Source organism: Hemitrygon akajei, chromosome 5, assembly GCF_048418815.1.
Source record: "Hemitrygon akajei chromosome 5, sHemAka1.3, whole genome shotgun sequence".
NCBI classification, from domain to species: domain Eukaryota; kingdom Metazoa; phylum Chordata; class Chondrichthyes; order Myliobatiformes; family Dasyatidae; genus Hemitrygon; species Hemitrygon akajei.
The window spans coordinates 84,042,072-84,068,631 of NC_133128.1; the positions used below are offsets into that span (position 1 = coordinate 84,042,072).

The following is a 26,560-nucleotide window of genomic DNA, read 5'->3' on the forward strand; positions in this document are numbered from 1 at the left end:
AACTAATGGATGCCATACAATTGCCATTTGAAGTTGTTTTATTAAAATGTAAAAGCTGTTCCAAAATGATACAACAGAAAGCCGTGGAAATGTATTCACGGATGAACATGCAAAAAGAGCAGAACAGGAAAAAGTGAAGGAAATAAAAGTTTTTTAAAAAGTCAAAGAATTAATGTAAGTACAGAGAACACGTGCAGTGAATGCAATAACTGAAATTATGGAAATGAAGCTGGACAAGATGCTCAAGAGTTGCAAGCTCAATGTTCTAACCGGGAAAGTTGTTCTGTATGGAGAATGGTGGGAGGTTAAACAATGATGGAGCATGGAGATATGGCACTAGTCATAGACTAGTAGCTCCAACTACATTGCTCTCTTACCTGGCACTCCCTAGGTCACATTAGAGTGGAAATAATGATCAACAGGTTCTCCCAATGGTGATGGAATCCAAAGTTCAAGGTACAAGCTTGACAAACTTTTGAAAGATGCATGACATGCCTGAAAACAAATCCTGGAGCAACAGAAAAGCTACCACAATTAAGTGCTCACGCCCCATCTGATCCATTTTTACATTTACAAGTCGACTACATTACTTTGCCAAATGTCAAGGATATGTGGATGTACTGATGATAGTGGACAAGTTTTCAAGACAGGTGGTAGCTATTCCAGCAAGGAATACTACTGTCACACATACAGCAAAAAGTCTGATCATAGACTACTTTGCCGTATCACATTGACTCTGACCAAAGAACAATTTTCACTGGGAGTGTTTGTCAGGAATTATGCTGCCTGCTGAAAACTGAATGGTCTTTTCATTGTCCACAACTCCCAATCATTAGAACAGGTCGAATGAATGAATGAAATCATAAAACAACAACTAAGTATCATGAAGAAGGCACCATGGTCTACAGCTCTTCCTATGGTTCTTAAGTCCTTTCAGAGCAACCCCAAACAAGAAAATTAAACTGGCCATTCAGGATAGTAACAGGGAAATATGTTACTGCTGGGAGCCCTCAATCTCAGAGGCTGATATACTCATTAACCCAAATTAACTCAAGCTGTCCAGTCTGCTTCTCAATAGGCTTCTGTGACTTGGGGTGATCCAACAGAAGGTGGACACATCTTGATTTCTGGTGAGTGGGTCCTGATTAAAAACCTCATAAGCAGCCACTGGAAGCTCAATGGGAAGGTCCTTACCAACTGGACAGTGAAAGTAGAAGGTAAAATAAATGGATACATGCCAGTCACTGCAAGTGAGCTAAAGTGGAATTTGACAAGGACAAGTGCCGTGGTTAATGTGCTAGTAAGCTCTATGCTACTGGGCTTCAGTGAGCAAATCACTAATCAGCCAGAAGACTACAGTTGACAGTTACTGGAAATTTTGAAGTTTATTCTAATATTATTTGCTACTGTTATATTTTTGCCAATTTTTCCTACTCACAATGTGCCAATTGAGATGATTTGTAATATATAGTTGTGAGTATCACATGAATTTACTGATGCTATTAATGCCTCTAGTAATTGGGTATGTCAATATATACACACTCTAATGCCCTTCCCTTGGACAACATTGGTGGCGTGGAGAGGGGAGACTTGCAGCTTGGGCAACTGCCCGTCTTCCATTAAAAAAAACCTTGCCCAGGCTTGTGCCCTGGAAACTTTCCAAGGTGCAAATCCAAGGTCTATTGAGACTAACAGAGGCTTACTACATTTTATATACACTCTAAAATGTTCAATGCTAGACATTCCTGCAGATACAGAACAAACTTCCTTGAGCGAAATTCATTATCACAATCCATTATGCCTATAATTCATTATTCTCAGGGGAGACATAAACATACAATGATCATGGCCCCCACATTGTCATCTTGAACTAGATCATTTATGTAAATATAATCAGCAATGATATAAGGAATCACATCATATCTGACCCTACTCATGTTTTTCCTAGGATATCTCTATACTACTTCTAAGGTTCATGATAAAGCTATTGGATCTTTTCATGTGTTCACTATAAAAACTACCTTTTGTTTGAGTTACGGTTGGGCATAGCTCATGTAGTTACACTTTATATTGTACTAAAGGGGATAATGACTGAAATTTTTGTTGACAATATACAGAAGAAAAATATTGCAGTTCAACAAGGTTCCTATTAAGTATTAAGAAGTAGTCTAAATTCATGGAACATTATGTACTTTATGTGTGAAAATGAGGCATACACCTCTCTTCCACACAGACTTTACTTCCCGAGTCTGGAACTAAACGAGAAATTTGAAAAGTAGCTCATTTTGCATTGATTTAATTCCCATTTTATGATGTTGCACAGAATATACAGACAGATTAAAAGTAACTGATTTGGCTGATCACATTTATCAAGCAGTAGGTAAAATAGGTCAATCTGATGGATGGGATTTCTTTGACTAGATTCAATTAAGTCTAGGAAACTGGGATTACTCAACATTACGAGTCATAATATTTGTCCTGATAGGCTTTAACAAAATTTACTGTGTAATGCCCTGGTTAAGATTTCCACTGCTAAACTGTGAGATGGTTTATATTAGCAGTTTTCTGTGAAGGCAGTATGCCATGCTGGGAAGTAGGCTTTGACTTCAGCTAAGGAATCATGTTGTCCAACTTAGGAATGTGTATCAGCCAATCAGGATCGTGGGATGGGAAAGAAGTCTAGAGAGCTGTGGGGAAGGGTTCTCTGAAGGACAGTAGTTTAGTTTTGGGTCTTTTGGTGGGAGTTGCGGAGCAGAACAGAAGGGCAGATTCCACAGAATGCCACTGGAAGGAGAGTCCCTGTTGCAAGAAGTGTTTTCTGCAGATGAATGGCTCCAAGGAGGAAGGGCCAATACTCCTGAGAGAGAGTCAGTTAGTTCGAGATGGACTCCGAGGAAAGTTTGGAATGTAGTGGGTGCTTTCACTCAGACTGTGGGCCCGGCATGTGAGTAAGGGATACACCCCCGAATACTCTAGTATAAGCACCAACATTTATGTGCACATTGGACTGGTTTAACTGTAACGGCCCTTTTCTTTTCCCTATTAACTGTTTGATAAAGCTGAAATTGACAAATATACTTCCTTTATAGTTTCATGCAGTGCTATTTCTTGCCAACTTATAATTGTTTACGGGCTGTATTTACACAACATTCTCTCAAATCGAGGTTCCATTCACTGGCACATCCCAACTTTCCTGTTTGGTTGAACCCCATCAGACCGACCTAGACATCCAGCATTTCCAGATTTTCTCTTGTTTGTGATAAGATAAAGTTTTATTTGTCATATATACATCAACACATACAATGACATGTGTTGTTTGGGTCAATAACCAACACAGCCTGAGGATGTGCTGGAGGCAGCCTGCAAATGTTGCCATGCTTCAAGAATTCACAGACCACAACAGGAATCACTGGCCTTGTAAAGTACCAAACCAACTGCACTACCTTGCGCAACCCAAGGGTGGAGAAGCCTTGATTAGAATATATAGTGCAGTAACTAACAGATGTTTCTTTGGCTCCAGTTGCACAGTGGCATGCAAAAGTTTGGGCACCCCTGGTCAAAATTTCTGTTACTGTGAATTGCTAAGCGAGTAAAAGATGACCTGATTTCCAAAAGGCATAAAGTTAAAGATGACACATTTCTTTAATGTTTTAAGAAAGATTACCGTAGATTCCGGATTTTAAGCCGCTACTTTTTTCCCACATTTTGAACAGCTTTGAACTTTGCGGCCTTTAATACGGAGCGGCTAATGCATTATTTTTTTTCATGCCGCCTCGTAAACATTTTGCCTCGTAACAGTAGACCAATAAAATTGATGAGTAGTTCAGAGGTCCAATGAAATTGTACGATAAATCAAGCGCACTTTCACAATTAAATTATTGTAAATCAGTCATTTGTACTCACCCTCATCAACATGGAAAACACTCGAAGCATTGTGCTGCCTTATGGCAGTTATTTAGTTTATAATATTTTCGCTTAGTAATTCATTTTCTAGTTAAAGTTAGAAGAGTTTTAACTATATTTGTTTTCTGTACTACATCGCGGGATGCTATGACGTCACACCCGGTTTCGCCGCGTCTTGTGGGAAAAATGCCGTTTGCGATAAACGGAAAGGAGGGGGTCGAGCGGCGGAGCGAAAACGCTGCTTTTAAGTTAAAGGCGATCAATAACTTTTCCTGGTAGGCTGCAGTATATATATTTTTTACCAGTCGTTAGGAGATATTGGAATGTTGTTCAGTAAAGAAATATACGCAACGTATATTTAAAAGTAGCCGCGTTACGGGCACGGTTCGAAAAAAAGCATTTGCAATATGTATTTGTTTTTGTTACCATATGGATTTAATTAAAAGTTTAAAAATCCTCACGTGTAATATCTTTCTGTGTAAATATCTCATATTACAACGTGGGACACCTGCGGCCGAAAATCCGGTGCGGCCTAAAATCCAGTGCGGCCTTTACAAGTAAAAAATTGATTTTCTTTCTAAAATTAGAGCCAGCGGCTTTTAATCAGGTGCGCTCTGTAGTCCGGAATCTACGGTACTTTTTTTATTTCCATCTTTTACAGTTTCAAAATAACAAAAAAGGAAAAGGGCCCGAAGCAAAAGTTTGGGCACCCTGCATGGTCAGTACTTAAGATTGATTTATACTTGTGCGTACGGGCTACACTGCAGCCTACGCCGTAGCCCTGGTTTTCACTTCTGTGTTGCTCTACGTCATAGCAAGCATATGTTGGTGTGCGCCAGAACGTTAGTTGGCAGTGGGGTTTCTATGCCACTGTGTTGAGTTTCTTTGTGAGAGACATGGACTGTGTAGGGTACAGCGTAGAGTACGCAACACCTACAGCATAAATGTGATGCACAAGTATAAATCAGCCTTTAGTAACATCCACTTTGGCAAGTATCACAGCTTGTAAACACTTTATGGAGCCAGCTAAGAGTCTATCAATCCTTGTTTGGGGGATTTTCGCCCATTCTTCCTTGCAAAAGGCTTCTAGTTCTGTGAGATTCTTGGGCCGTCTTGCATGCATTGCTCTTTTAAGGTCTATCCACAGATTTTCGATGATGTTTAGATGTGAGGGCCATGGCAAAACCTTCAGTTTGCGCATCTTGAGGTAATCCATTGTGGATTTTGAGGTGTGTTTAGGATCCTTATCCTGTTGTAGAAGCCATCCTCTTTTCATCTTCAACTTTTTTTACAGACAGTGTAATGTTTGCTTCCAGAATTTGCTGGTATTTAATTGAATTCATTCTTCCCTCTACCAGAGGAATGTTCTCTGTGCCACTGGCTGCAACACAAGCCCAAAGCATGATCGATTCACCCCTATGCCTAACAGTTGGAGAGGTGTTCTTTTCATGAAGTTCAGCACCCTTCTTTCTCCAAACATACCTTTGCTCACTGTGGCCAAAATTCAGCGTCAGAAGTTTGCAAAGGAGCATCTAAACAAGCCTGATGCATCTTGGAAACAAGTCCTGTGAACTGAAGAAGTTAAAATAGAACTTTTTGGCACGGGGGTGGATCGATTATGCTTTGGGCTTGTGTTGCAGTCAATGGCATGGGGAACATTTCACTGCTAGAGGGAAGAACGAATTCAATTCCAGCAAATTCTGGAAGCAAACATCACATCGTCTGTTAAAAAAAAAGCTGGAGATGAAGAGGATGGCTTCTACAACAGGATAATGATCCTAAACACACCTCAAAATCCACAATGGACTACCTCAAGAAGCGCAAGCTGAAGGTTTTGCCATGGCCCTCACAGTCCCCCGACCTAAACATCATCGAAAATCTTTCGATAGACCTCAAAAGAGCAGTGCAAGACAGCCCAAGAATTTCACAGAACTAGAAGCCTTTTGCTAGGAAGAATGGGTGAAAATCCCCCAAACAAGAGTTGAAAGACTCTTAGCTGGCTACAAAAAGCATTTACAAGCTGTGATACTTGCCAAAGGAGATGTTACTAAGTACTGACCATGCAGGGTGCCCAAACTTTTGCTTCAGGCCACTTTCCTTTTTTGTTATTTTGAAACTGTAAAAGATGGAAATAAAAAAGTAATCTTGCTTAAAACATTAAAGAAATTAGTCATCTTTAACTTTATGCCTTTTGGAAATCAGGTCAGCTTTTACTCGCTTAGCTATTCACAGTAACAGAAATATTGAGCAGGGGTGCCAAAACTTTACATGCCATTGTGCTATCTTAATCTCTACCCAGCACCTTGGGTCACCAAAAAAAAACACTTACTTAGACTGTTAACCATAGCATTCTCGCACAAATATCATGAATCAGTCTGTAAGTCTGCCACAGATGCAATTTGAGGAGACAGGAAGTGCTGTGTGAATGCCGTGGTTGGGCTGTTCAACCCCCATCCCCTACTGAGCACCTTGCGGGATGCAGAAGCTGAAGACATGATAATTACTGTCAGCTAAATTTAACAGTCTTGTAAACAGATACCAGGAGCCACACTTCAATTGCCAAAAGCACTCAGATCTAGTTGCTACCATTCAGCAGGCACTTTCTTGCTGTCACTTCAGAACCCTCTGCACAGGTTGTGGTTATGGTAAATTCTGCAGAGATCAAGTCAAAAAGGTTTCAGGAGGCAAGCTTCCAGTTAATACACAATAAAAAAGAAACCTTGATCAATAAACTTAGTAAATTAACTGTTTAAATCCCCTCAAAAACTCCACTATCAGACACTTGTCATTCAAAGTTCTTCACGTCAATAAGCCTCATAGATAAACATTTCCAATCTTTCTTAATTCGCTCATCTGTCTATTCAGCACTTTACCAAAGGCCCTAGGGTTCTAGCAAACTAATCACTTCCTTTGCTACTGCTCAACAGTGGGTGGAACAATGCTTCTGATTAGTTTATTTATTGAATAAGCCCTTCGGGCACTTCGACCCATGCCATCCAGCAATCCTAGCCTAATCTCAGGACAATACAATAACCTACCAACTAGTAAATGTTTGGACTAGGGGAGGAAACCCACATGCACACGGGGAGAACATACAAATTTCTTACAGGCAGTGGCAGGAATTGAACCCAGGTCATTGGTTCTGTAAAGTCTAGTGCCATCCCATCATTGGTGAAAGAGTATAAATCTTTTTATTGAGCCAGAAGTTAAGCTTATCTGCAAAATAGTACTACCAGCTCATCAAATGTCAGTGGGGGAATGCTACCAACTGGCACATTCTTGGCTGCAGGAGTACATGCTGAGGGATGCATTGGAACTTGGTGCAACCGCCACAAGGGCCCGGTGGGGAAGGACCACAGTTTAGGGTTCTTCTCCTGCGGGAGTGGGATGGATTGGGTGGCAGGGAGTATACCCCTCAACTATGGTTGTATTGTACAATACGATCCAGCAGAGTGCCACGAGAGTGGATGGTTTTTTTTAAACTGTATAGAATGTAATAGTAATGTCCGTAAATAATTTAGAGTTATTAAACAGTTTATTGTAAATAATTTTATTGTGAATAAAGTATATTTTGATAATTAAAAAATCTGCAAAATAGCATCATAAAACTGGCCCAGAAACAGCCAAGAGTCAAGCATCCTTATCTCTAATCTGATTCTAACAGGAATACCGTGATCTGGACTCCAAAACTGTAACCACTGGCCAACTACAGCCCAGTACATCCTCATCCAATAGGTTATTAAAATAGTCACTTAAACTTCATTTTATCGTATCCAAGTACTGAGCCAACATCATTTTTGGGAAACATGTCAGTCCTCACCTTGTCGAACTTGCTCTTCAGTTGAGTGTAAATCCGTTTTAGATGCAGATGCGCAATGAAAGGGCGATTACTACACTGTCACATTGGTATCTCCAGAAAACCGTATCAACAATGTACTCAGATATCAGAATTTGAGCTTAAATGTGTGTGACTATAATCTGCAGGCTAATTAATGCAAATTGTGCATGACAAATAGCATATCTTATTTAATAACCATTTATTTTTTATAAGACAACTGTACATGGAAAATATTTTTACATTAACCAGTCAGAAAGACACAAAGATATGAAAGCATCTAGAAACAAATGGTTGAAATTAAGCCATGGTTTAACATAATTCAGTATAAATCCGTGAGACAAAGGTGAAGTGTGTGAGTTGGAAGACAGACAGCAGAATGCTGAGGCATCTGAAGTTTGTCACGATTTAAAAGATAAAGACAAATCAGAACAACATTGGAATAGTCAAATCTAGAAGTAATGCAATTATGGATGAAGGTTTGAACGCTAAAAACACTGCATTAAACCGAATTCACATGCTGGGACTCCAAAAGTCAGCTCAAAATGACGCAGGTATCCAATCAGAAGTAGAAAGATGGGAAAAAACTCACATATAATCTGTTAAAGCTTCATGCAGACAAATAAGCTACTAGATCTGTTAAAGGATTTATTACACCACTTGTTGGCTTGCTACCAATAAAAAGTCACATACACCATCGACATTTACAGGTGTTATTGCTAAATAAGCAGCCTATTCTCAACCGTCAGCAGCATGATGGAAGTCTCAGTTGACAGGACTACCAAGAGACACTTACTCACCAGTAACCTATCACTAAAGTATAACTTGGATTTCACCATAAGGCATAGGAGCAGAATTGGGCCATTCTGCTCTACCATTCCATCATGGCTGATTTATCCCATCTTCCTGCCTTCACCCCGTAACCTTTGACACCTTGACTAATCAAAGAACCTATCAACCTCAGCTTTAAATATACTCAATGACTTGGCTTCTACAGCCATCCGTGGCAATGAAATCCACAGATCCACCACCCTCTGGCAACAGAAATTCCTTCTCATCTCTGTTCTAAATGGATGTCCCTCTATTCTGAGGCTGTGCCTTCTGGTCCTAGACCCACCCACTATAAGAAACATCCTCCCCACATCCCCCCCCCCCTCTCTCTCTCTCAGCTTTTCACTATCTAAACTCCAGCAAGTACAGGCCCAGAGCTATCAAACACACATGCATTAACCCTTTCATTCCCATAATCATTCTCATGAACCTTCTCAAAGACTCCACTCAGGTCAGATCACATCAGTTTTGGACCCAAGAGTTGAATTCTAGAGATGTGGATGACTTGTCCTTGAGATCAAGGCAGCTGTTGACTAAGTGTGGCACCAAGGTGCCTGGTAAAACAGATATTAATGAGCATTGAAAGGAAAACACTCAAATGGCTGGAGTCATAGCTCACACAAAGGAAGATGGCTGTGGTTGGAGTCTATCATCTCTCTAGAATAGGGGTTCGCAACCTGGGGTCAACGGACCCCTTGGTTAATGGTTGGGGCCCTATGAAATAAGAAAGGTTTGGAACCCCTGCCCTGGAGCATCACTGCAGAAACTCATTGAGGCATGCATTTTGGTAGAGGAAATAAAAGTGTAGACTGTTTTCTAAATGTATTCAGCAGCCTCTAGCATAAGATCACTAGTTCATCACTGATGACTGTTCAGTTCAAATCCAACATCATTCCTCAGCTAATGAATCTGCTGGTGCCTGCACACAGCAAAACAGTCGGGCTGGGCAAGTAACATTCACACCTCAAAAGGGTAAGGCATTGATCATCTGCAACAAGAAAAAAGTCTAATCACCTACACTTGACATTCAATGGCATCACCATTACTAAAGTCCACCCCACCACAACCACTATTGTTATTCGGGGGGGGCGGGGGTGTGGCGTCACCATTGACCACAAATTCGACTGGGACAGCCATATAAATACCTTATGCCTACAAGAGCAGATCAGAAGCAAATGAATTTCCACCCAAGACTTCCACAGGACACAAACCAGGAGTACGACAGAATACTTTCCACTTGCCTGTAAGTATGCAATGCCAATAGCTCACAAGAAGCTCAATATCACCCTGGACAAAGAAGCTGACTGGCACCCCATAAGCTACCTTAAACATTCATTCCCTCCACCACTGACACAAGGGACATGCTATGTTGATTTCAAAATACAGTACATCACCCATCTTTCATCACCATTGGATGCAAGACCAAAAGACACAGGGACAGAATAAGGTTATTTGGCTAATTGAGTCTTCTGCCATTTCATCAGCCCCAATCTCCTGCCTTCTCCCCGTATCCCTTCGTGCCCTGACCAATCACGGATTTATCAACCTCTAACTCAAATATACGCAAAGACTTGACCTCCACAGCTGCCTGTGGCAAAAAGTTCCACAGATTCACCACTAAAAGGACGTTGCTCTATTCTGAGGCTGTGTCCTCTGATCCTACACACTCCCACCATAGGAAACATCCTCTCCACTTCCACTTTATTGAGGCCTTTCACCATTCGAGTGGTTTCAATGAGATTTCCCCCTCATTCTTCTGCATTCTATTGAATTCAGGCCCAGAGCCGTCAAATGTTCTTCATTTCCGTGAACCTCCTTTGAACCCTCTCTAGTTTCAGCACATCTTTCCGAAGTAGGGCCCAAAACTGTTTGCAATATTCCAAGTGAGCCCTCACCAGTGCTACATAAAACCTCAACGTTACATCTTGCATTTAAGGAATCCTGCACAAGGACTCCCAAGTCCCTTTGCATCTCAGATTTTTGAATTTTCTCTCCATTCAGAAAATAGTCTACATTTTTATTTCTTCTACCAAAGTGCATGACCATATACTTCCTGACACTGTATTCCACCTGCCACTTCTTTTCCCATTCCCCTAATCTGTTTAAGTCCATCTGTAGCTTCACTTTCTCAAAACTACCTGTCCCTCCACCTATATATCAGTATCACCCGCAAACTTTGCAACAAAGCCATCAATTCCATTATCCAAATTACTGACATATAGCGTAAAAAGCAGTCCAAACACAAGACCACTAGTCATTGGCAACCAACTAGAAAATACTCCCTCTTTGCCTCCTGCCTATTTGATTTTGGTGCAAAGTTCGCAAAGATAGGTGGAGGGACATCTGCTTTTAACATGTTAAGCAGCTTCATGTGTGGTACCTTGTCAAAGGCCTTCTGAAAGTCCAAGTACACAACATCAACCAATTCTTTGTCTAGCCTGCTTGTTACTTCTTCAAAGAATTCCAACAGATTTGTCAGGCAAAATTTTCTCTTGAAACCATGCTGATTAAATCTTGAAGGTCCATGCCAAACAGTAATGTGAGTGTATCTTTATTAGAAGCACTACAGCAGTTCAAGTAGGTGACCCGCCATCATTACCTGCAATTACCAAACCAGCAAAGCTTAAATGCTAAAAATGAATATGGTAAAACTCCGATAATTCAGCACCGTAGGGATCCTCGAAAATCTTAGCTACTGGTGATGACTGATCACAAAACTGCCAACCTCAAAACAGTGCTCCAATCTGAAATCTTACCTTGAGGCAATGACATTACTGCCTTAGATATTAAAATGTATGCTGGCCAGTTAGGTCAATATCTAATTTAGTTAACTCCATGATGCTTTTCAGATCCAAACATTTCCATGCACCAGTGCAACACTTACAATGGAGACATCTTACGTAAGGGGTTCACTAGTTCCCTCTTACTAGTGACATTGGAGTTAAAACATTTCTAGAATAGTTGCAAAACTTTCCATCGCCAGGCAGCCAAGAGGAAAACCAATTTTAAAAAGTTAAATTATCAATGCAACAAGTCGATAACTTATGGACGTACGAACTTCCAAAATATAGTTGTATTTACAATAATAATGTAACCAAGGTAAGTAAAATCCATGGACTGGAATTAACTGATTAGCTCTGTCAAAGTTCTTGGAGAGCTGACATGTGGCACAATATGTTGTCAAAACAACGTGGCAACAGGACAGACTACAGGCTCCACAATCCACACCATTAGAAGTACATCACCCAACAAGTAATTTGTGTCAGCTGGTTACATATTAAAAGAACAAATTACAAAGCTCCATTAAAATGCTATTACCTTTCTTAATTCCACTGTAACTTCATTTCGGTGCCTTCTCATCGTCTGTAACAGAATAACAATCACCCAGAATTAAACAACTTTCTCAACAAATTTCTGTGGTGTTAACATGCTATAAAGTAGTGAATGTTCAGTGGTACTTCTCTCTAACAAATCAATTTAATATCAGGCTGTTAAATATTGCCCATGTTGAAATACACGTACACAGTTCTACCATTTAGATTAATATTAACCTACATAGACAGAGGCCTTTCTGCCCATTGAGAACATGCTGTCATTGGCACTAATCCTACAGTAATCCCATTTTAATTCTTCCTACATTCCCCTCACCTTTCCCAGATCCACTTGCCTACACACTAGGAGCCAATTTAATGGCTAATTAACCAACCAAACACACATCTTCAGGATATTGGAGGAAACCAGACACGGGGGCGGGGCGGGAACCCATGTGCTCAATAGGACAATACACAAACTTCACATTGAGAGTAAAGACTGAATTAGGGTCAACAGAGCCAAGAAGTAGCAGCTTTACTGGCTGTGCCACTGTGCCAACCATTCAACAACCTTTAACAAAAAACAATTATAAAATTTCCAAGTTAACAAGTATTTTTTGGAATGATGAGTTTCAGACTTCCACTTTATTCTGTGTTAAATGCATCCTGTAAATTCTCTCAACCACTTGTGAGCTTGTACCCTCCTGCTCAGAACCCACCCTCCAGTGGGAATCATTTTCTGCTCTATACTTGTCTTTATCCCCGCCATGTAGGCAGGATTGCTCTACCAAACAAGATTTGTCTCCTTAACTCTGCAAAGCAAACACGCTCTTGTCTGGTTAGGAAAACATAGACCAGAAAGCAGTCCGCGTGCTGGAGCCAGGCCAGAAGCACATAGTGAGCAACTTTTAAATTAAGTTTCTTTTGCTTGCGTCTTTAGGGATAAGTGGGGAGATAAGGTGGAGAGAGTTACGAGGGGGAGTGGTGGAACGAGGAGGCTGCATCACAAGTTTACTGAGGCATATACTACAACGATAGCCATGATAAATCTGACCTCTTACAGAATTAAGAATAAAGTATGAACTGTAATTCCTCTAAGAGGACCACAACCTTGTTGTGGTTTGGAGGCTTGTGTAACTCAATGACCCAGAGAGCTATATTGGCTGCAGTCAGGGCCTTGTGCTTCAGCTCTAGGTAGGGTCACCCATACCAAATAGGTCAAAGGGTAGAGGCCAGACTAAGAATAGACCACTGGACCACCAATTTCAGCTCAGGGTTAACAACCCTGACTGGTCAAAATGATGGAGGACCTTCACTTCTGCCCTAATTGCCAGTGGCCTAACAGTCAGTCAGTACTGTGTGTACTGTAATTGTATTCAGAATAAACATTCAGTTCATATAGAGTACTAACGAAATGAGAAAATAGTCCATTGATGAGCTGGTGAGGTCAGCTTAATCAGGCAACCTGACCTCGTTATTTTGTGTGAAGAGTTTCCACACTCCCTAATGCCTTATCGTCTGTGTCACAGGTGGAAACTGCATTCTACACTTAATTCAACATTAAGCTAACACAACAAAAGCTTTGAGCAACAAATTTCAATTCCATTACTAGCACATACAGAAAATATTTTAAAATCCAAACATGGTATAGAGTATTGTCTCCTGTACAGGGGACTACAGATCGCAAGAAACCACATAATGCAGCAGAAATGATCCTATTTTTCCCCAGCATCCCTCAGTTTATTTCTCACCCGCTTCTTACGCTGAGCGGGTCAGTCATAGCCACACAGAAGAGCAATGGTAGAGTGTGTATGCGGACCCGTAGAAGGGGAGAGGGCAAGAGAACAGGTGCACAAAGCAACTGTGGGGGTGGGAGAGGGAGGACAGGGGAATGGTGTCCAGAAGAGAGGAGATGAGGAGAGAAAGGGAATGTGTCACGGGGGATGAAGATACAGGTAGGAGGCATGATCAGCAGCTAAGGATACCTGCAATTAGTGGGTCTGTGATGGGGAGCGGTGTAGGGTTCGAATGGGGTGGGGGAATTAGTAACGGGGGAATGAGACATCAGTATGATGGGTGAAGGGGTAGAGAAAGATGGGGGTTCATGGGGTGATGGGCAGGGATGGGGACGGAGGAGGAACAGCAGGGACTAAGGGGCAGACAGTGGCAGGGGTCCAAGGATTGGGGCCTTTAGTGATTGCTGGCTGTGATACACGCCGCTGGAGGGGGAAGAATGGGAGTTTCCGGGATGATGGCCACTTTGGGTGGAAATGCAGGATGGAGATAGGAAGGGGCTGACGAAGGAGCAAGGAGGAGGTTGAGGGGTTCAGGAGGGGAGCGAGGGAGTGGGAAAGGGGAGGGTAGGGCAATGGGAGTCTCTGCAAGAGTGGCATGGTGAACTGGGGGCAGAGGTGGAGCAGTGCAAGCTGGGTGTCGGGGAAGAGGGGGAGGTGGGTGTTGGGGGAGGGGGAGTGGGCATCAGGGGGAGTGGGGTGAGTGCCCGGGGGAGTGGAGGGTGGGTGTCAGGGGACAGGGAGAGGTGGAAGTGGGTGTCAGGGGGGAGGGGGTGCCGGGGGGACAGAGCGAGGTGGGTGCCCGGGGGAGAGGGGGAAAAACGGGGTGGGTGCCGGGGTGAGGGGGGAAAACGGGGTGGGTGCCGGGGTGAGGGGGTGCGGAGTGGGTGTCGGGGGAGAGAGGCGCAGCGGGGTGCAGAGTGGGTGTCGTGGTGAGTGTTGGGGAGCGGGGTGGGTACTGGGGTGAGGGGGTGCGGGGTGGGTGTCGGGGGAGAGAGGCGCAGCGGGGTGGGTGTCGGGGGAGAGAGGCGCAGTGGGGTGGGTGTCGGGGGAGAGAGGCGCAGCGGGGTGGGTGTCGGGGGAGAGAGGCGCAGTGGGGTGGGTGTCGGGGGAGAGAGGCGCAGCGGGGTGCAGGGTGGGTGTCGTGGTGAGTGTTGGGGGAGCGGGGTGGGTACTGGGGTATGGTGAGGGAGTGGAAGTAGATGAGGAGGAGGTGAGTGAGTGGGGAGGGCTGAACGTGGAGGGGTGGGGTGTGCGTGGAGTGACGATGGGGTGTGCAGCGGCCACGGGGTGTCTGGTGTTTGTGACTCGCACCCTCACCTCGCCCGGGACCTGGAGCGGCCGCAGTCCCCGCTCCAGGAGCGTCGTTCGTCCCGGGCAGGGACAGGGCCTACAGCCGGGTGCGTCTCCGGCTGCGGATAGCCGCACTGAAAGCGATCATCCCGGGAGCTGTCGGGCTCATGTGCTTCGGCTTGCCCGGCGCCTCCGACAACATTCCCTGGATCGCTGCGGCCGGCGGCAGCGCCCAGCCCACCGCAGGCCGCAGGCCTCAGGCCTCGCCGGCCCACCCAACTCCGCGGGCCGCGGGTCCCGGTTTCACCCCGGCCCGGGACTGCTCACCTCGACATCGCGGCCCTTGTTCTTGAAGCTTTTGATGCGGTGGTTCTCGGCGGCGCTACTGTCGGCCATCGCGCTGCTCTGCTCCTCCCGCCACCCAGGAAATGAGAGAATGTTCCACAAGCGGAGCTACCGGCGGCTGCCAGCAGGCGGCGACAACTCGCACCTGTGATAACGGCGGCTGCCAGCAGAGGGCAGCAGGCGCCGGGGCCCCGGGGCCAAGGGAGAGCGGCCAGACCACTGGCAGCTGCAATTGCGTGTCTCGCCACATGGCGGCGTGTGTCGCGGGGAAGAGGGCGGAGAGCAACCGCAGTGTGTAATTGGCTGAGCATTGACCACAGGGCAGGGAGAACCTCTTCAACCAACCGCTATAAAACCTCAGAAGATGTGCTGATAGCCGCGAGTTGTTGTGATAAATAACCCTCACTTTCGATTCCCCGGAAGGAAAGAACAGATACCAATAGAAGCCACTTCGACCTGTGACGAGGAAAAGACGGTGACCGAATTCAATGAGAAGCAAACGTTTCCTGCGAGGTCCGGCGAAATACGAACTGCTCCGCGTCTTGGGGTGATGGGGTAGTTGAGAGAGGCGCAGGAATGGGCGAGGGGGAGCTGCTGCTGAGCCCGGGGGCTCTGTGGTCGCTGCTGCTGTGTTTCGCTCAGGTGCCTCTGGCTTACGGTCTGTCGCTGTCCTTCGGCCGGCAGTGTGCTCCGCTGGACCGTGCGCTCCTGGCCTGGCTCTTCTATGACTGCATCGTGCACTTCACCTTGGTGAGTTGTTCTGTCGCGGTGTCAGATGGCTAAACTTCCCTGTCAGGTTGCTTGGGGAAGGATGGGTTGAAAACAATCTGGAGAAACTGATTTTTTTTTTTAAAAAAAAGCCTCATCATTGCACCTATGTAGCTGGCATATTACAAAGCCCCGTGGCCGCGGTTACGAAGGTAGTTTTGTAGCCTTGGGAATGTGTCGTGAAATGTGTGGTTTTGCAGCGGCAGTACACAAAATTACAATAAGAAAGATATCATAAATAAGTATTGCAAAAAGGGTAGAATAGTGAGCATTGTTCACGCATTCACGGACTGTTCGGATGGAGGGGACGAAGTTGTTCCTATAATGTTGAATGTGTTTCCTCAGGTTCTTGTCCTCCTTCCTACTAGGGTATGTATGCCCTGGGTACTGATGGGCACCTTCTTTTGCAGCATCGTTTTGAAGGCGTCCTTGATGAAGGGGTGAGCCATGATGTCTACAACCCTCCGCATTTTTTTTTCGATCCTGAGTCGAATTCGGGAGAAATGAAGTAATTTGATATGCTTGTACTGTTAAAAGGCAGCAAAGATGTGACCAGAATTCATAGATTTAAAATGGGGGGGGGGGGGCGCTTCATTGAGGACCTCTGCTCCATCCGCCACAAGCGGCAATTCCCGGTGGCCGACCATTTTAATTCCCACTCCGACATGTCGGGCCATGGCCTCCTCTTGTGCCAAGGATAAAGACTGGGCTGGACACAGACTGTTCCCCTTGCTATCACACTGTGCCACGGGCCACCCTGCTGCGCTTGAGTTACCGTTGTGGGGCCATCCCGTAATCAGCTCGCCCTCGGAGAAAAGGCTAAATTGGTCAATTGATTATATTTGTCCTATGCACCGAGGTACAGTGCAAAAACTTTTGTTTTCCGTGCCCTCCTACAGGCTGTGCGTTGAGGTAGTACAAGGACAAATACTAACAGTGCAGAAGGAACTTGAAGAGAAAGTGCGGGCAGATTATAACAAGATAGATTGTGAGATCAGGTGACCATTCAGTCTATGACCGCGGGATAGAAGCTGTCCTTGAGCCTGGTAATAATATGTGCTTTCAGGCTTTTGTATCTTCTGCCCAATGGGAGAGGGAGGAAGAGGGGATGTCCGGGATAAGTGGGATCTTTGAGTATGCTGACTGCCCCCTCATCTAACTTGTGAAGTCTTTTTACATTCTCCTCATAACTTTAAATCCCAAGCATTCTAGTTTCCTCAGCAAATTTGTAACAGGCTAGGTCCTGATTCCAAAGACCAAACTTGCAGACACTCACTAGGTACAAAAGAGCTCCCCGTAATAGTATTAAATTCAAAAGTCGGACATGTATACATCCATTGTTCCCTCGTCCATTGGTGTATACTCTGAGTGTCTGGGTTCCTGCTGTATTCAACCAGTTAACATCAGCTGGTCCAAAAAAAACCCTTGTTTATTCCTGTTTGTTGTTTGCCTTCTGTCTGTCAACCAGTTTTCAGTCCACGCCAGTACACTAACCCTAATACCATACTTGGATGTTAGTAAGCAAAGCCAGTCACATACTTACTGAAAAGGAATTACCTGTATCGACTGAAATTGACAAGATCACTAAAATGTGACATTTTAATGACAAATATGAAATGATATTTAAAATAATTGAAAGAGGGCTATCCAAAGCACACGTGTTAATTACAGTTGAATATAAAGAGCAGTACATCACAAGTACAGGCCCTTCGCCCTGTGATGTGGTGCCAGATCAATCAACAGTCCAACTAATCTCTCTGCTTACACAATGTCCATATCTTTCCGTTTAGAGTGGAAAATATACATTTCCTTCATCATCTCACTCTGTTTTCACTACTGTTGGTCATGCAAGTCCCGGGTGGAAACTCAGGAATACCTTCACACTCAGATATAGAAGGATTTTTCATTGCTGTTTCTGTAACAATTTTGTTTTACCAGTCAGGTTTGATAGCCATGAGCTGGATCCCAGAACCTCTCTACAAAGAGCCAAATCATAAACCCTGACTCCAGCCAACATAGTTCTCCGGGTCATTGAGGCAGGCAAGCCTCCAAATCACAAAAAAGTTGCGATCCTCTTGGGCAATCGATGCAGTCATCAGATCATTAATTCCCCGGGAACTAGTGGAAGATGCTGTCTGAAGGCTCTTGTCAACTCACTTTTTGCGAAGAACAGAGTGATGTAAAATTATTGAAATATCTCAATCACATGGCAAACAATTGACCTTGCTTTTGTATTGCCTTGCAGGAAGGGCCATTTGTTTACATGTCCTTGGTGGGGAATGTGGATCAGTCCAATCACGTTCTTGCTTTTCTGTGTAAGTTCTCAAAACTTTGAATCCGAGAGAAAACTTTGGAAATCACTGGTCAGAAATAAAGGTGGCCTCACCACCATAATGGAATCTGTAAGCTCTTTTGTATTTTACAAGGAGAGGTGACAGCGCGGAGCCTCCAACAGAAGACTTTTTATTGCAAACCTGGAACTCACCAAATGTTAGTGCTCAATACAACAATGTATCAGACATCCCCATGTGGGATGCTCTGTTTTTATGAACACTTACACATATATTTTGTCTGAAAAGATAATAAAGTGGTATAATCAAGCTTTTACTGATATATTAGTCAATTCACTACTTATATCAGTATATCACTGGAAATTCAACCAATTAGATCTGTGTGTGTGTTCACAGAACTCTTCATCTCCAGACGCTGGTGATGCTTGTGGATCAGGATTCTATCTCCATGTAACACATAGAGGACTGGAGGAACTCAGTGGGTCAGGCAGTGTCTGTAGTGGAAAATGGACGGTCACTGTTTTGAGTCAAGACCCTTCATCTGGACTAAATATTGTTCTCTCCAATTCCCTCCATGGATACTGCCTGACATGCTGGGTTCTTCAGCTCTTGGTGTGTGGGATCCAGATTTCCCGTGTCTGCACTCTCTTGTTTTCCCATCCCTCTGCCTTGGTTTCATCCTGACTTGCATCCCAGCTCTTACTCTAACTCCTTATACAGACTTGACTATCACCTTTTGCAATACCACCTGCTCTTCCCTGCGAGCACCTTTTGAACTTCCAGAGTCATCCTCTTTTCTGCATCTAATCTGCTGTGATGGTTTCCATTCTGCGACACCGTATCAAGCACAGACCTAATGCAACTCCCCTATGAGCATCTTCTGAACTGCTTCTACAATGCAATGGAAAAGTAGAGCTACCAGCAAAGCACTGCGCACAACAATGCATCACCGGTTTACACTCACAGGCTAATCTGAATGCTGCCTCCAGCCTTTCCCACCTGTACAGTCGGCCCTCCTTATCCGCAGGGGACCCCTCGCAGATGCTCAAGTCCCTTATTCAACCTGTCTTAATCCGGTGGACCTTAGGACCCAGCGGAACTCCAGACCTTATTTAACCTGACTCAGTACGATGGATATTAGGAGCCGGCACCAGAGTTCTGAATGTGCAGTGTTTCTGTTCATGAAAATAATCATGATCGCGATTGAAAATAAAGTGGAAATATTAAAGTGATCGGAAAGAGGTGAAACGCCATCGGTCATTGGAAAAGCGTTAGGCTACGTCGGTCAATGATCGGAACAATTTTAATGGAGAATGTGAAAGGCCCTGCCCCAATGGAAGCTACAATTATTACTAAGCAACACAGTGGTTTAATTATTGGGTTTTGGGATTTGGGTTTTTGATCCTCCACATCAACCCGGCACGTTGGAGAGCACACTAGGGAGCGATCTGTCCCGAGTCCTGAGAACTTCCGTTCCCGAGCCCAGCGCTGAAACATACGTTCTTAAATGTTTTATATGCATAGAAAGGTAAAATATATACTATATACTAAGACAAATGTTTGACTAACTGACGCTAAATAATACCGGATGTACCTGTTCCGACTTACTTAGTAAGAGAACTTCAGGGTTTTTTTTATCCCGATCCATGATAACCCACGCAATCCTCCTGTATACTTTAAATCATCTCTAGATTACTTATAATACCTAATACAATGTAAATGCTATGTAAAATGGTTGTTATACTGCATTGTTTAGGGAATAATGACAAGAAAAAAAGTCTGTACATGCTCGAACAACAAGTGCTGGAAGAGCACTTCTGGGTTTTCACGATTCACGGTTGGTTCAATTCGCACATGCGGAATCCGCGGATGAGGGCCGACTGTATATTAAAATGTGTGATCCTTCCAGTAATGCCTTGTTACGTTTTGCCGAAAGTGTCATTGGTGTGTCTGCATGTCTAGGTGTAACCCCAGGGGATATTGGGTTTAATGTCTGTGTGCTTCCAGGGCAAGAATATGGAAAAGCAGATGCAAGATGGCTTTACTCTGATCCTACCATTGTATCATTAGAAATCCTGACAGTGGTGCTGGATGGGTTTTTAGCACTGGTTCTTATCTATGCAATTGTGAAGGATAAATATTATAGGTAAGAAGATTGCCATATTATACAAAATGTCAAAGTTGTAATAGCTTTGTTGAATAACTCACCAAAATTCACATCAATTTGCTTTTTCTTGTTAGAAAAGTGTCTATTATTGACGAATCCATTTTTAAGATGTTGAGTTCTGTCTCTCACAGATTGCCTTTGGTTCTGTTCCTTTATCTTTGTGACAGCAGCAATCTGTTTAAAAGCCATCGAGATGTGTACATGGATGGGGGAGGTTTAGAGAGCTGTGGGCCAAATGCAGACAAATGGGACCAGATCGCTAGGCTGGCCAAAGGGCATGCTTGTGTGCCATATGACTCTCCTGAGGGCTGTGGTGCTGAGGGTACTGGCTCCTCTTGTATTTTGTACATTTACTGCTCTTTGGTCTCGTAAAAGGCTGAAAACAGGGAAGTCAACACCCATGCGTTAGCAAATATACCTCAGTGGGAGGTGAAAAACAATGTTGAATGAAAGCATCAAAGGACCCCTATTAACACTTAATGGATGGATAGCAGTACGGATCCAGCCAAAGGCTGACCTGGTATTTATATAACAATTACAGCACGGGGACAGGCCATCTCGGCCCTCCTAGTCCGTGCTGATGCTTACTCTCACCTAGTCCCACTAGCCCGCACTCAGCCCATAACCCTTCATTCCTTTCTTGTCCATATACCTATCCAATTTTACTTTAAATGACAATACCGAACCTGCCTCTACCACTTCTACTGGAAGCTCATTCCACACAGCTACCACTCTCTGAGTAAAGAAATTCCCCCCTCGTGTTACCCTTAAACTTTTTCCCCCTAACTCTCAACTCATGTCCTCTTGTTTGAATCTTCCCTACTCTCAATGGAAAAAGCCTATCCACGTCAACTCGATCTATCCCCCTCATTATTTTAAATACCTCTATCAAGTCCCCCCTCAACCTTCTACGCTCCAAAGAATAAAGACCTAACTTGTTCAGCCTTTCCCTGTAACTTAGGTGCTGAAACCCAGCTAACACTCTAGTAAATCTTCTCCTTACTCTCTCTATTTTGTTGATATCTTTCCTATAATTCGGTGACCAGAATATTTATAGTTCAATAATAACATTCAAGGTACATTTATTATTGAAGTATGTATACATTGGGGTTCGCCTCCTAACAAGCAGCCATGAAACAAAGAAACACAAAGGAAAAAGCATTTTTAAAAAAGCTCAACCTCCCAATGTGCAGGAGTAAAAAAACAAATCTTATGAACAAACCGTGTTCTGAACTGAAGTTCACAAAGACAGTCCTGGCCATAGACCCTTAGTTCAGAGCAGCAAACTGAAGGTTCAAAGGTTCATTTATTATCTAAGTATAAAACTCTGAAATTTGTCTTCTCTGGGTAACCATGAAACTAAGGAAGAAGAGGAAGCACAGTCATCAACATCCAAAACCCTGTGTAAAAAATGGAACAGGCACATCAATCCCCAAATCCCTCAATCCCTCCTCCCACACAAAAAAAAGAGAAAGATCAGGCCCAAAACACAACACAAGAAAAACTGTAAGACCAAAGAAAGTCTGCAGTCCAAGTCCACATCCAAAACGCAGAAAACCTGGGCAACATTCTCTGGGCATGGGGCAGGCAGCCGGTGCTCACCTTGCACATTTGCCTTGATGTTTCAATTTCCCTCGTTGCTTCAGTGGGTAAACAATGGAACCTTTAATCGGTGAAATGGAGTCAAACATCAGCCTGCCCACCATGAGGTTCGCGCACGCTGCCTCTACCTCCCAGATCCCCTCAGACACTGCAGGGTCCTGAAACACCTAAACAGTCTCCAAACTTCTGCCTTCGCCTCTGATTCAATCTCCCTTGTCGCTTTAATCAGTGAAATGGAGTCCAACTTTGGCTCTCACCCTGTCTTGTGACCTGCCCACCATGATGTTCTCACACGCTGCCTCTGCCTCCTGGAATCTTCGATCTCCAAACAGCAAGTCACAGGCTCCAATAGTTCCAGAATCACATCCAAGACAAAAAAATAGCAAATGTAGAAGACTTAAAAGTATATGATTTCATGATCTATCCAGAAGATGTTGACCAAAGGAGCATTATACGCAGGCACCATCTTAACTGGAATAATCCCTCACCTCAGGTTCAGTCACTTTGATACACTCCGGCACCTGGACCCCACGCCTCAGTTTGGCCTGTACCCGACTTTCTGACTTGGCCCGGCATTTAAATCATCATCCAAACATTGGGTTCAATCGCTTCAATACACTCTGGGGCCTGGACCAACCTTTCTCAATATTCATTGAGAAGTATTTTTACCTGCTAAACCAGTGAGACCACATTCCCAACTCTGCAACGTTCCTTTCATCCTCCATAGTAAGATAAAACAACGTTCCTCTGCCCTTACTGGAAATTACATGAACATAATCACTCTGTTTGTGAATGGCTCACATCAGAACATAGGAGCAAATATCAGGTCTTCCAATAATTAAAAGATTATTATTGAAATAATAAAAAAGTGTGCAGACCTTTTGCCCCTGGTTAAGCATTGATTATAATAGTCTCCTTTCCAGTAACTCCTTGTCATGTTTCACAAACAGTGAATGTGTCATCTGCCCACTAAGAGGGTGAATCAGGTATAATCCCAGGGATGGATTCCACTCCCTGGGTCTACAGTCTAGGACAGAGTATGGAAAAGCAGCTGCAAGGTGTGTCCTTAGTCAGATCCAACCATTGCATCATTAGAAGTTCTGACACTGGAGCTGACTCTCTGTTACATAATAAAAGCACATCATTTCCACGTGATATGTACAACTTCAATTATCCTTAAAGGTATAATCAGATTTTTTTAAAATGCAATGAAAAGTTAGAAAAAGACAGGTGGGCATATATCATACTCCAGCATTTGTCTCATTAAGTTTCAGATTGATAGATAATATTTTAGCTATTTTTGGAACATGTTTAGTTGGTGCCAGTTGCCAACTAGAATAATCTAAAACTGGTGCTTTCTGGAAATGCAAGATTCCCAAAGTCTTCAAGTTGAAATGCCTGAAGCACTCACTGCAAAGTGTTGGGGGTGGGGGAATACAGAGAGAGGAGAATCAGAGACAACATTTAAGGCTGATTACTTTTTCACCATGACTGGAAGACGAACAGATATGATGCAAATTCCCAGCCAGGGAAGAAAGCAGCAGGAAAGTCTGTGATAACTCGAACTTCACCTTCCTTTCTTTTCCTCGCCCTGTACCACTTCTCTTCTTGAGTTGTTAGATCTGTCTCCACAGATACGCCTGATGTTTCCTGGTTTCTGTTTTTCACCGCACCTTGCTTTCCTCATACGTTGCTAAGTAACAAGCATTGCTTTCTGTTCTCTCATTTCAGGCACTTTGTGCAGATCACACTGTGTGTTTGTGAACTGTATGGTGGCTGGATGACCTTCTGCCCGGAGTGGCTCACAGGAAGCCCAAACCTCAATTCCAGCAACTGGCTTTATCTCTGGGTCTACCTGGTGTTCTTCAACGGGGTGTGGCTGGTTGTTCCAGGGCTATTGCTGTGGCACTCTTGGCTCAGTCTCAAGGAAATGCACCACAAGAAAATCAGTGCAGAGAAAAAATTAAAATAAATAGTTCTGCCAATACAGCCAGGAGAAAATAAACCCTCTAGAAGTTTATGTTGGAAGAAAAGTTCACAGAATTCCATCAAAATAATGGATTCATTTTACATTTGATTTATATTTATCATAAAATCAGTTACGTTCAATGCAGTTATATTTCATCATTCATAAGCAATATTTCCTCTTTTTAATTATATAAGCATGAACTGTGTCCTGAGAAATCATGAAGTTGTTGTCAATTGCTGAGAATGGACTTGAATTCATATGGGCCTCCTGCTGCCCATGAATATCTCAAAGCAGTTTACAGCCAACAAAGTACTTCTGAAGAATGGTTACTTGTGAAATGTATCAGCTAATTGGCATTAGTTGCACTCTAATTGTTTAATCGAGCTGTCAGGATGTGATGTAGGCAACAATGGCTTCAGACTTGATGGGCAGTGACCATCAGTTCAAGTAGTGATGAAGACCATTCTGCCAAGTAGCAAGTATTGGAGTTCTCTTAATCTTTCCACACTGTTGTATTTTTACTTTATATTTTATTTTAATCTCTACTATATTGTAACAATATTTCTGCTTCAACATTAGTTAACTGCAGGGTTGACTATGTAGTTTCCCTTTTTTAATGTCAAAAATAACAGGTGTGTGTCCTAAAACATTTTTTTTAGATTTTAGAAAGAAGCTTTATTGGGTTTGTTTAAAAAATTAAACAATTCTGCTTAATATTGTCAATTCTTTAAAGATATTTGAACATTCATGCTGTTCTTCGATCTTTGATGAAGTTTAAAGTATAAAACTTTTCATTACATATTTAAAGCTTTCTTGCTGATCCAATTTAGAGGGTACCATAACCTTCTCACTTACACTAAACTATATGTCTCCTGTTGATGTTACCAAGTTTCAGATATATACTATTACTATTCAACTTCTTGGGTCTTCATTCCATCTCCTAGAATGTTTAAATCCATGAATTTCTGAACTACTATTGGAATTGCCCCACCTGTGAAGATTTATCACAGCTTAATGTTTTCCCCATCCATTTAAATGTTTTGTTTTGCTGATTCATGTGATGTATCAGGGGAGTCCAACCCTTTGGCACGTAATAGCAACTATAGTGTAAGAATTGTCTTTTCATATTATCGTTGCAGATTTGTTCAGTGAAGCTTAAAAGTATTATTATAATCTCAGATTTACTGCATGTAATAATACAGGTACTTTTAAAATTTAGCACATAAATAGTGTTCAGCTGTTTTCACAGTTTGACTTGGCTTGTTTGAATGCAAGAATCTACATTCAAAGTTTTCTCTTAAATTTGGTCACAAGCTTGGGCAATCCTGGCACTTGCTGTACAGCCCATCTCCGTTTGTACATGAACTGAGGAAGAATTAAAGTTCAACCATTTTTGTGGGTCTGGAGTCATATGTAACAAAAGGACGAAGGATATTCTTACAGTTCAAGTTTAATAGTTATTCAAACATTCATGAGCACCCATAAATACAGCTAAATGAAAGTGTTCCTCAGGGACAAAGGTGCAAAACACAGTACCAAGGCACATAGCATTAGTCATACAGTCGCACCAACAATAGTACACCCCAAGTGTCCCAGTCCAGAGCAAGCCCGCGGCAGTCTGCTGATGACAGCAATCCAGCTCGTCTTCTAAGTGAATACAGGCGGGCAGCATGGACACCACGCCACACTGACTCCAACGCCTCCCTCCTCAGTGACTGCTAACAGGCGAGCCCACGGCTTCAGCCTAGCCCACACTACAACCAAGGCCCTGTAGCTTCCTTGCCGTTGGACCTGTGGACCAGACGTGCAACACCCCACATCACCGGTGTCCAACAGGATCATGTGATCACAAGTAAAAGAGACCAAGACAATCACTCGCTGTTAAGACTGCACGCCACCTTCGCGCACCAACTCCCACACCTTTCTGTAGCAGACAGCACCAAGTCCAGCTCCTCCGCCAACCAGTAACCCAGTGACGGGCGTAGACCTGCAGTACTTGAAGTTCTTAAGTGTCCAGTATACAACAATCTAGGAGTCTCCGTGGTTACCTTTACCAGCTTGATTTAGTTCTCATCTGTTAATTTAACTCCCTCCCCACTTTCCGCAGGGATCACTCTCTACATGAATCCCTTGTCCGCTCGTCACTCCCTACTGATCTCTCCTGTGGTATTTATCCTTGCAAAGGAAACAAGTGCTACACCTCCGCCCTTACCACCATTCAGGGCCCCAAACAGTCCCTAAAGATGAGGCGGCACTTCATCTGTGAGTCTGTTGGGGACATCTACTGTGTCTAGTGCGGCCTCCCGTATATCGGTGAGACCCGACGTAGACTGACAGAGTGCTTGACCGAGCACCAGAAAAAGAGATCTCCCCCAGTGGCCATCCATTTTGATTCACTTCCCATTCCCATATGTCAGTCCATGGCCTCCCCTACTGACGTGATGAGGCCACA

At 43.5% G+C, this 26,560-nt stretch overlaps 3 protein-coding genes across 3 annotated transcripts in view; 2 read left to right on the plus strand and 1 right to left on the minus strand.

Annotated features, from left to right (window-relative positions):
* kpna3 (karyopherin alpha 3 (importin alpha 4)) overlaps window positions 1–15,438 on the minus strand; it is an 87,827-nt gene extending 72,389 nt beyond the window's left edge. The window contains exons 1-2 of the mRNA XM_073045920.1: window positions 15,294–15,438; window positions 11,888–11,932 (exon numbers count right to left, since the gene is read on the minus strand). Coding sequence (XP_072902021.1) covers window positions 11,888–11,932; window positions 15,294–15,362 — 114 coding nt within the window. The 5' untranslated portion in view covers window positions 15,363–15,438. The remainder of the gene's footprint in view (window positions 1–11,887; window positions 11,933–15,293) is intronic.
* On the plus strand, window positions 15,434–25,500 carry ebpl (EBP like). The gene is made up of 4 exons (XM_073045921.1): window positions 15,434–16,061; window positions 18,325–18,394; window positions 20,378–20,516; window positions 23,871–25,500. Exons 1-4 carry the CDS (start codon window positions 15,888–15,890, stop codon window positions 24,109–24,111), a joined length of 624 nt encoding a protein of 207 aa, XP_072902022.1. The 5' UTR covers window positions 15,434–15,887; the 3' UTR covers window positions 24,112–25,500.
* The window catches only part of LOC140727928 (RCC1 and BTB domain-containing protein 1-like), a 71,270-nt gene continuing 60,753 nt past the window's right edge, over window positions 16,044–26,560 (plus strand). The window contains exon 1 of the mRNA XM_073045918.1: window positions 16,044–16,061. The gene's annotated coding sequence lies outside the window, so the exon portion shown is untranslated. The remainder of the gene's footprint in view (window positions 16,062–26,560) is intronic.

Excerpts from the sequence above, each read along its gene's own strand:
- ebpl (XM_073045921.1), top strand. The coding sequence starts at position 15,888 with ATGGGCGAGGGGGAGCTGCTGCTGAGCCCGGGGGCTCTGTGGTCGCTG. Across the intron at positions 18,395-20,377 it reads TCACGTTCTTGCTTTTCTGT|GGCAAGAATATGGAAAAGCA; the intron begins GTAAGTTCTCAA and ends GTGTGCTTCCAG. Across the intron at positions 20,517-23,870 it reads GTGAAGGATAAATATTATAG|GCACTTTGTGCAGATCACAC; the intron begins GTAAGAAGATTG and ends CTCTCATTTCAG.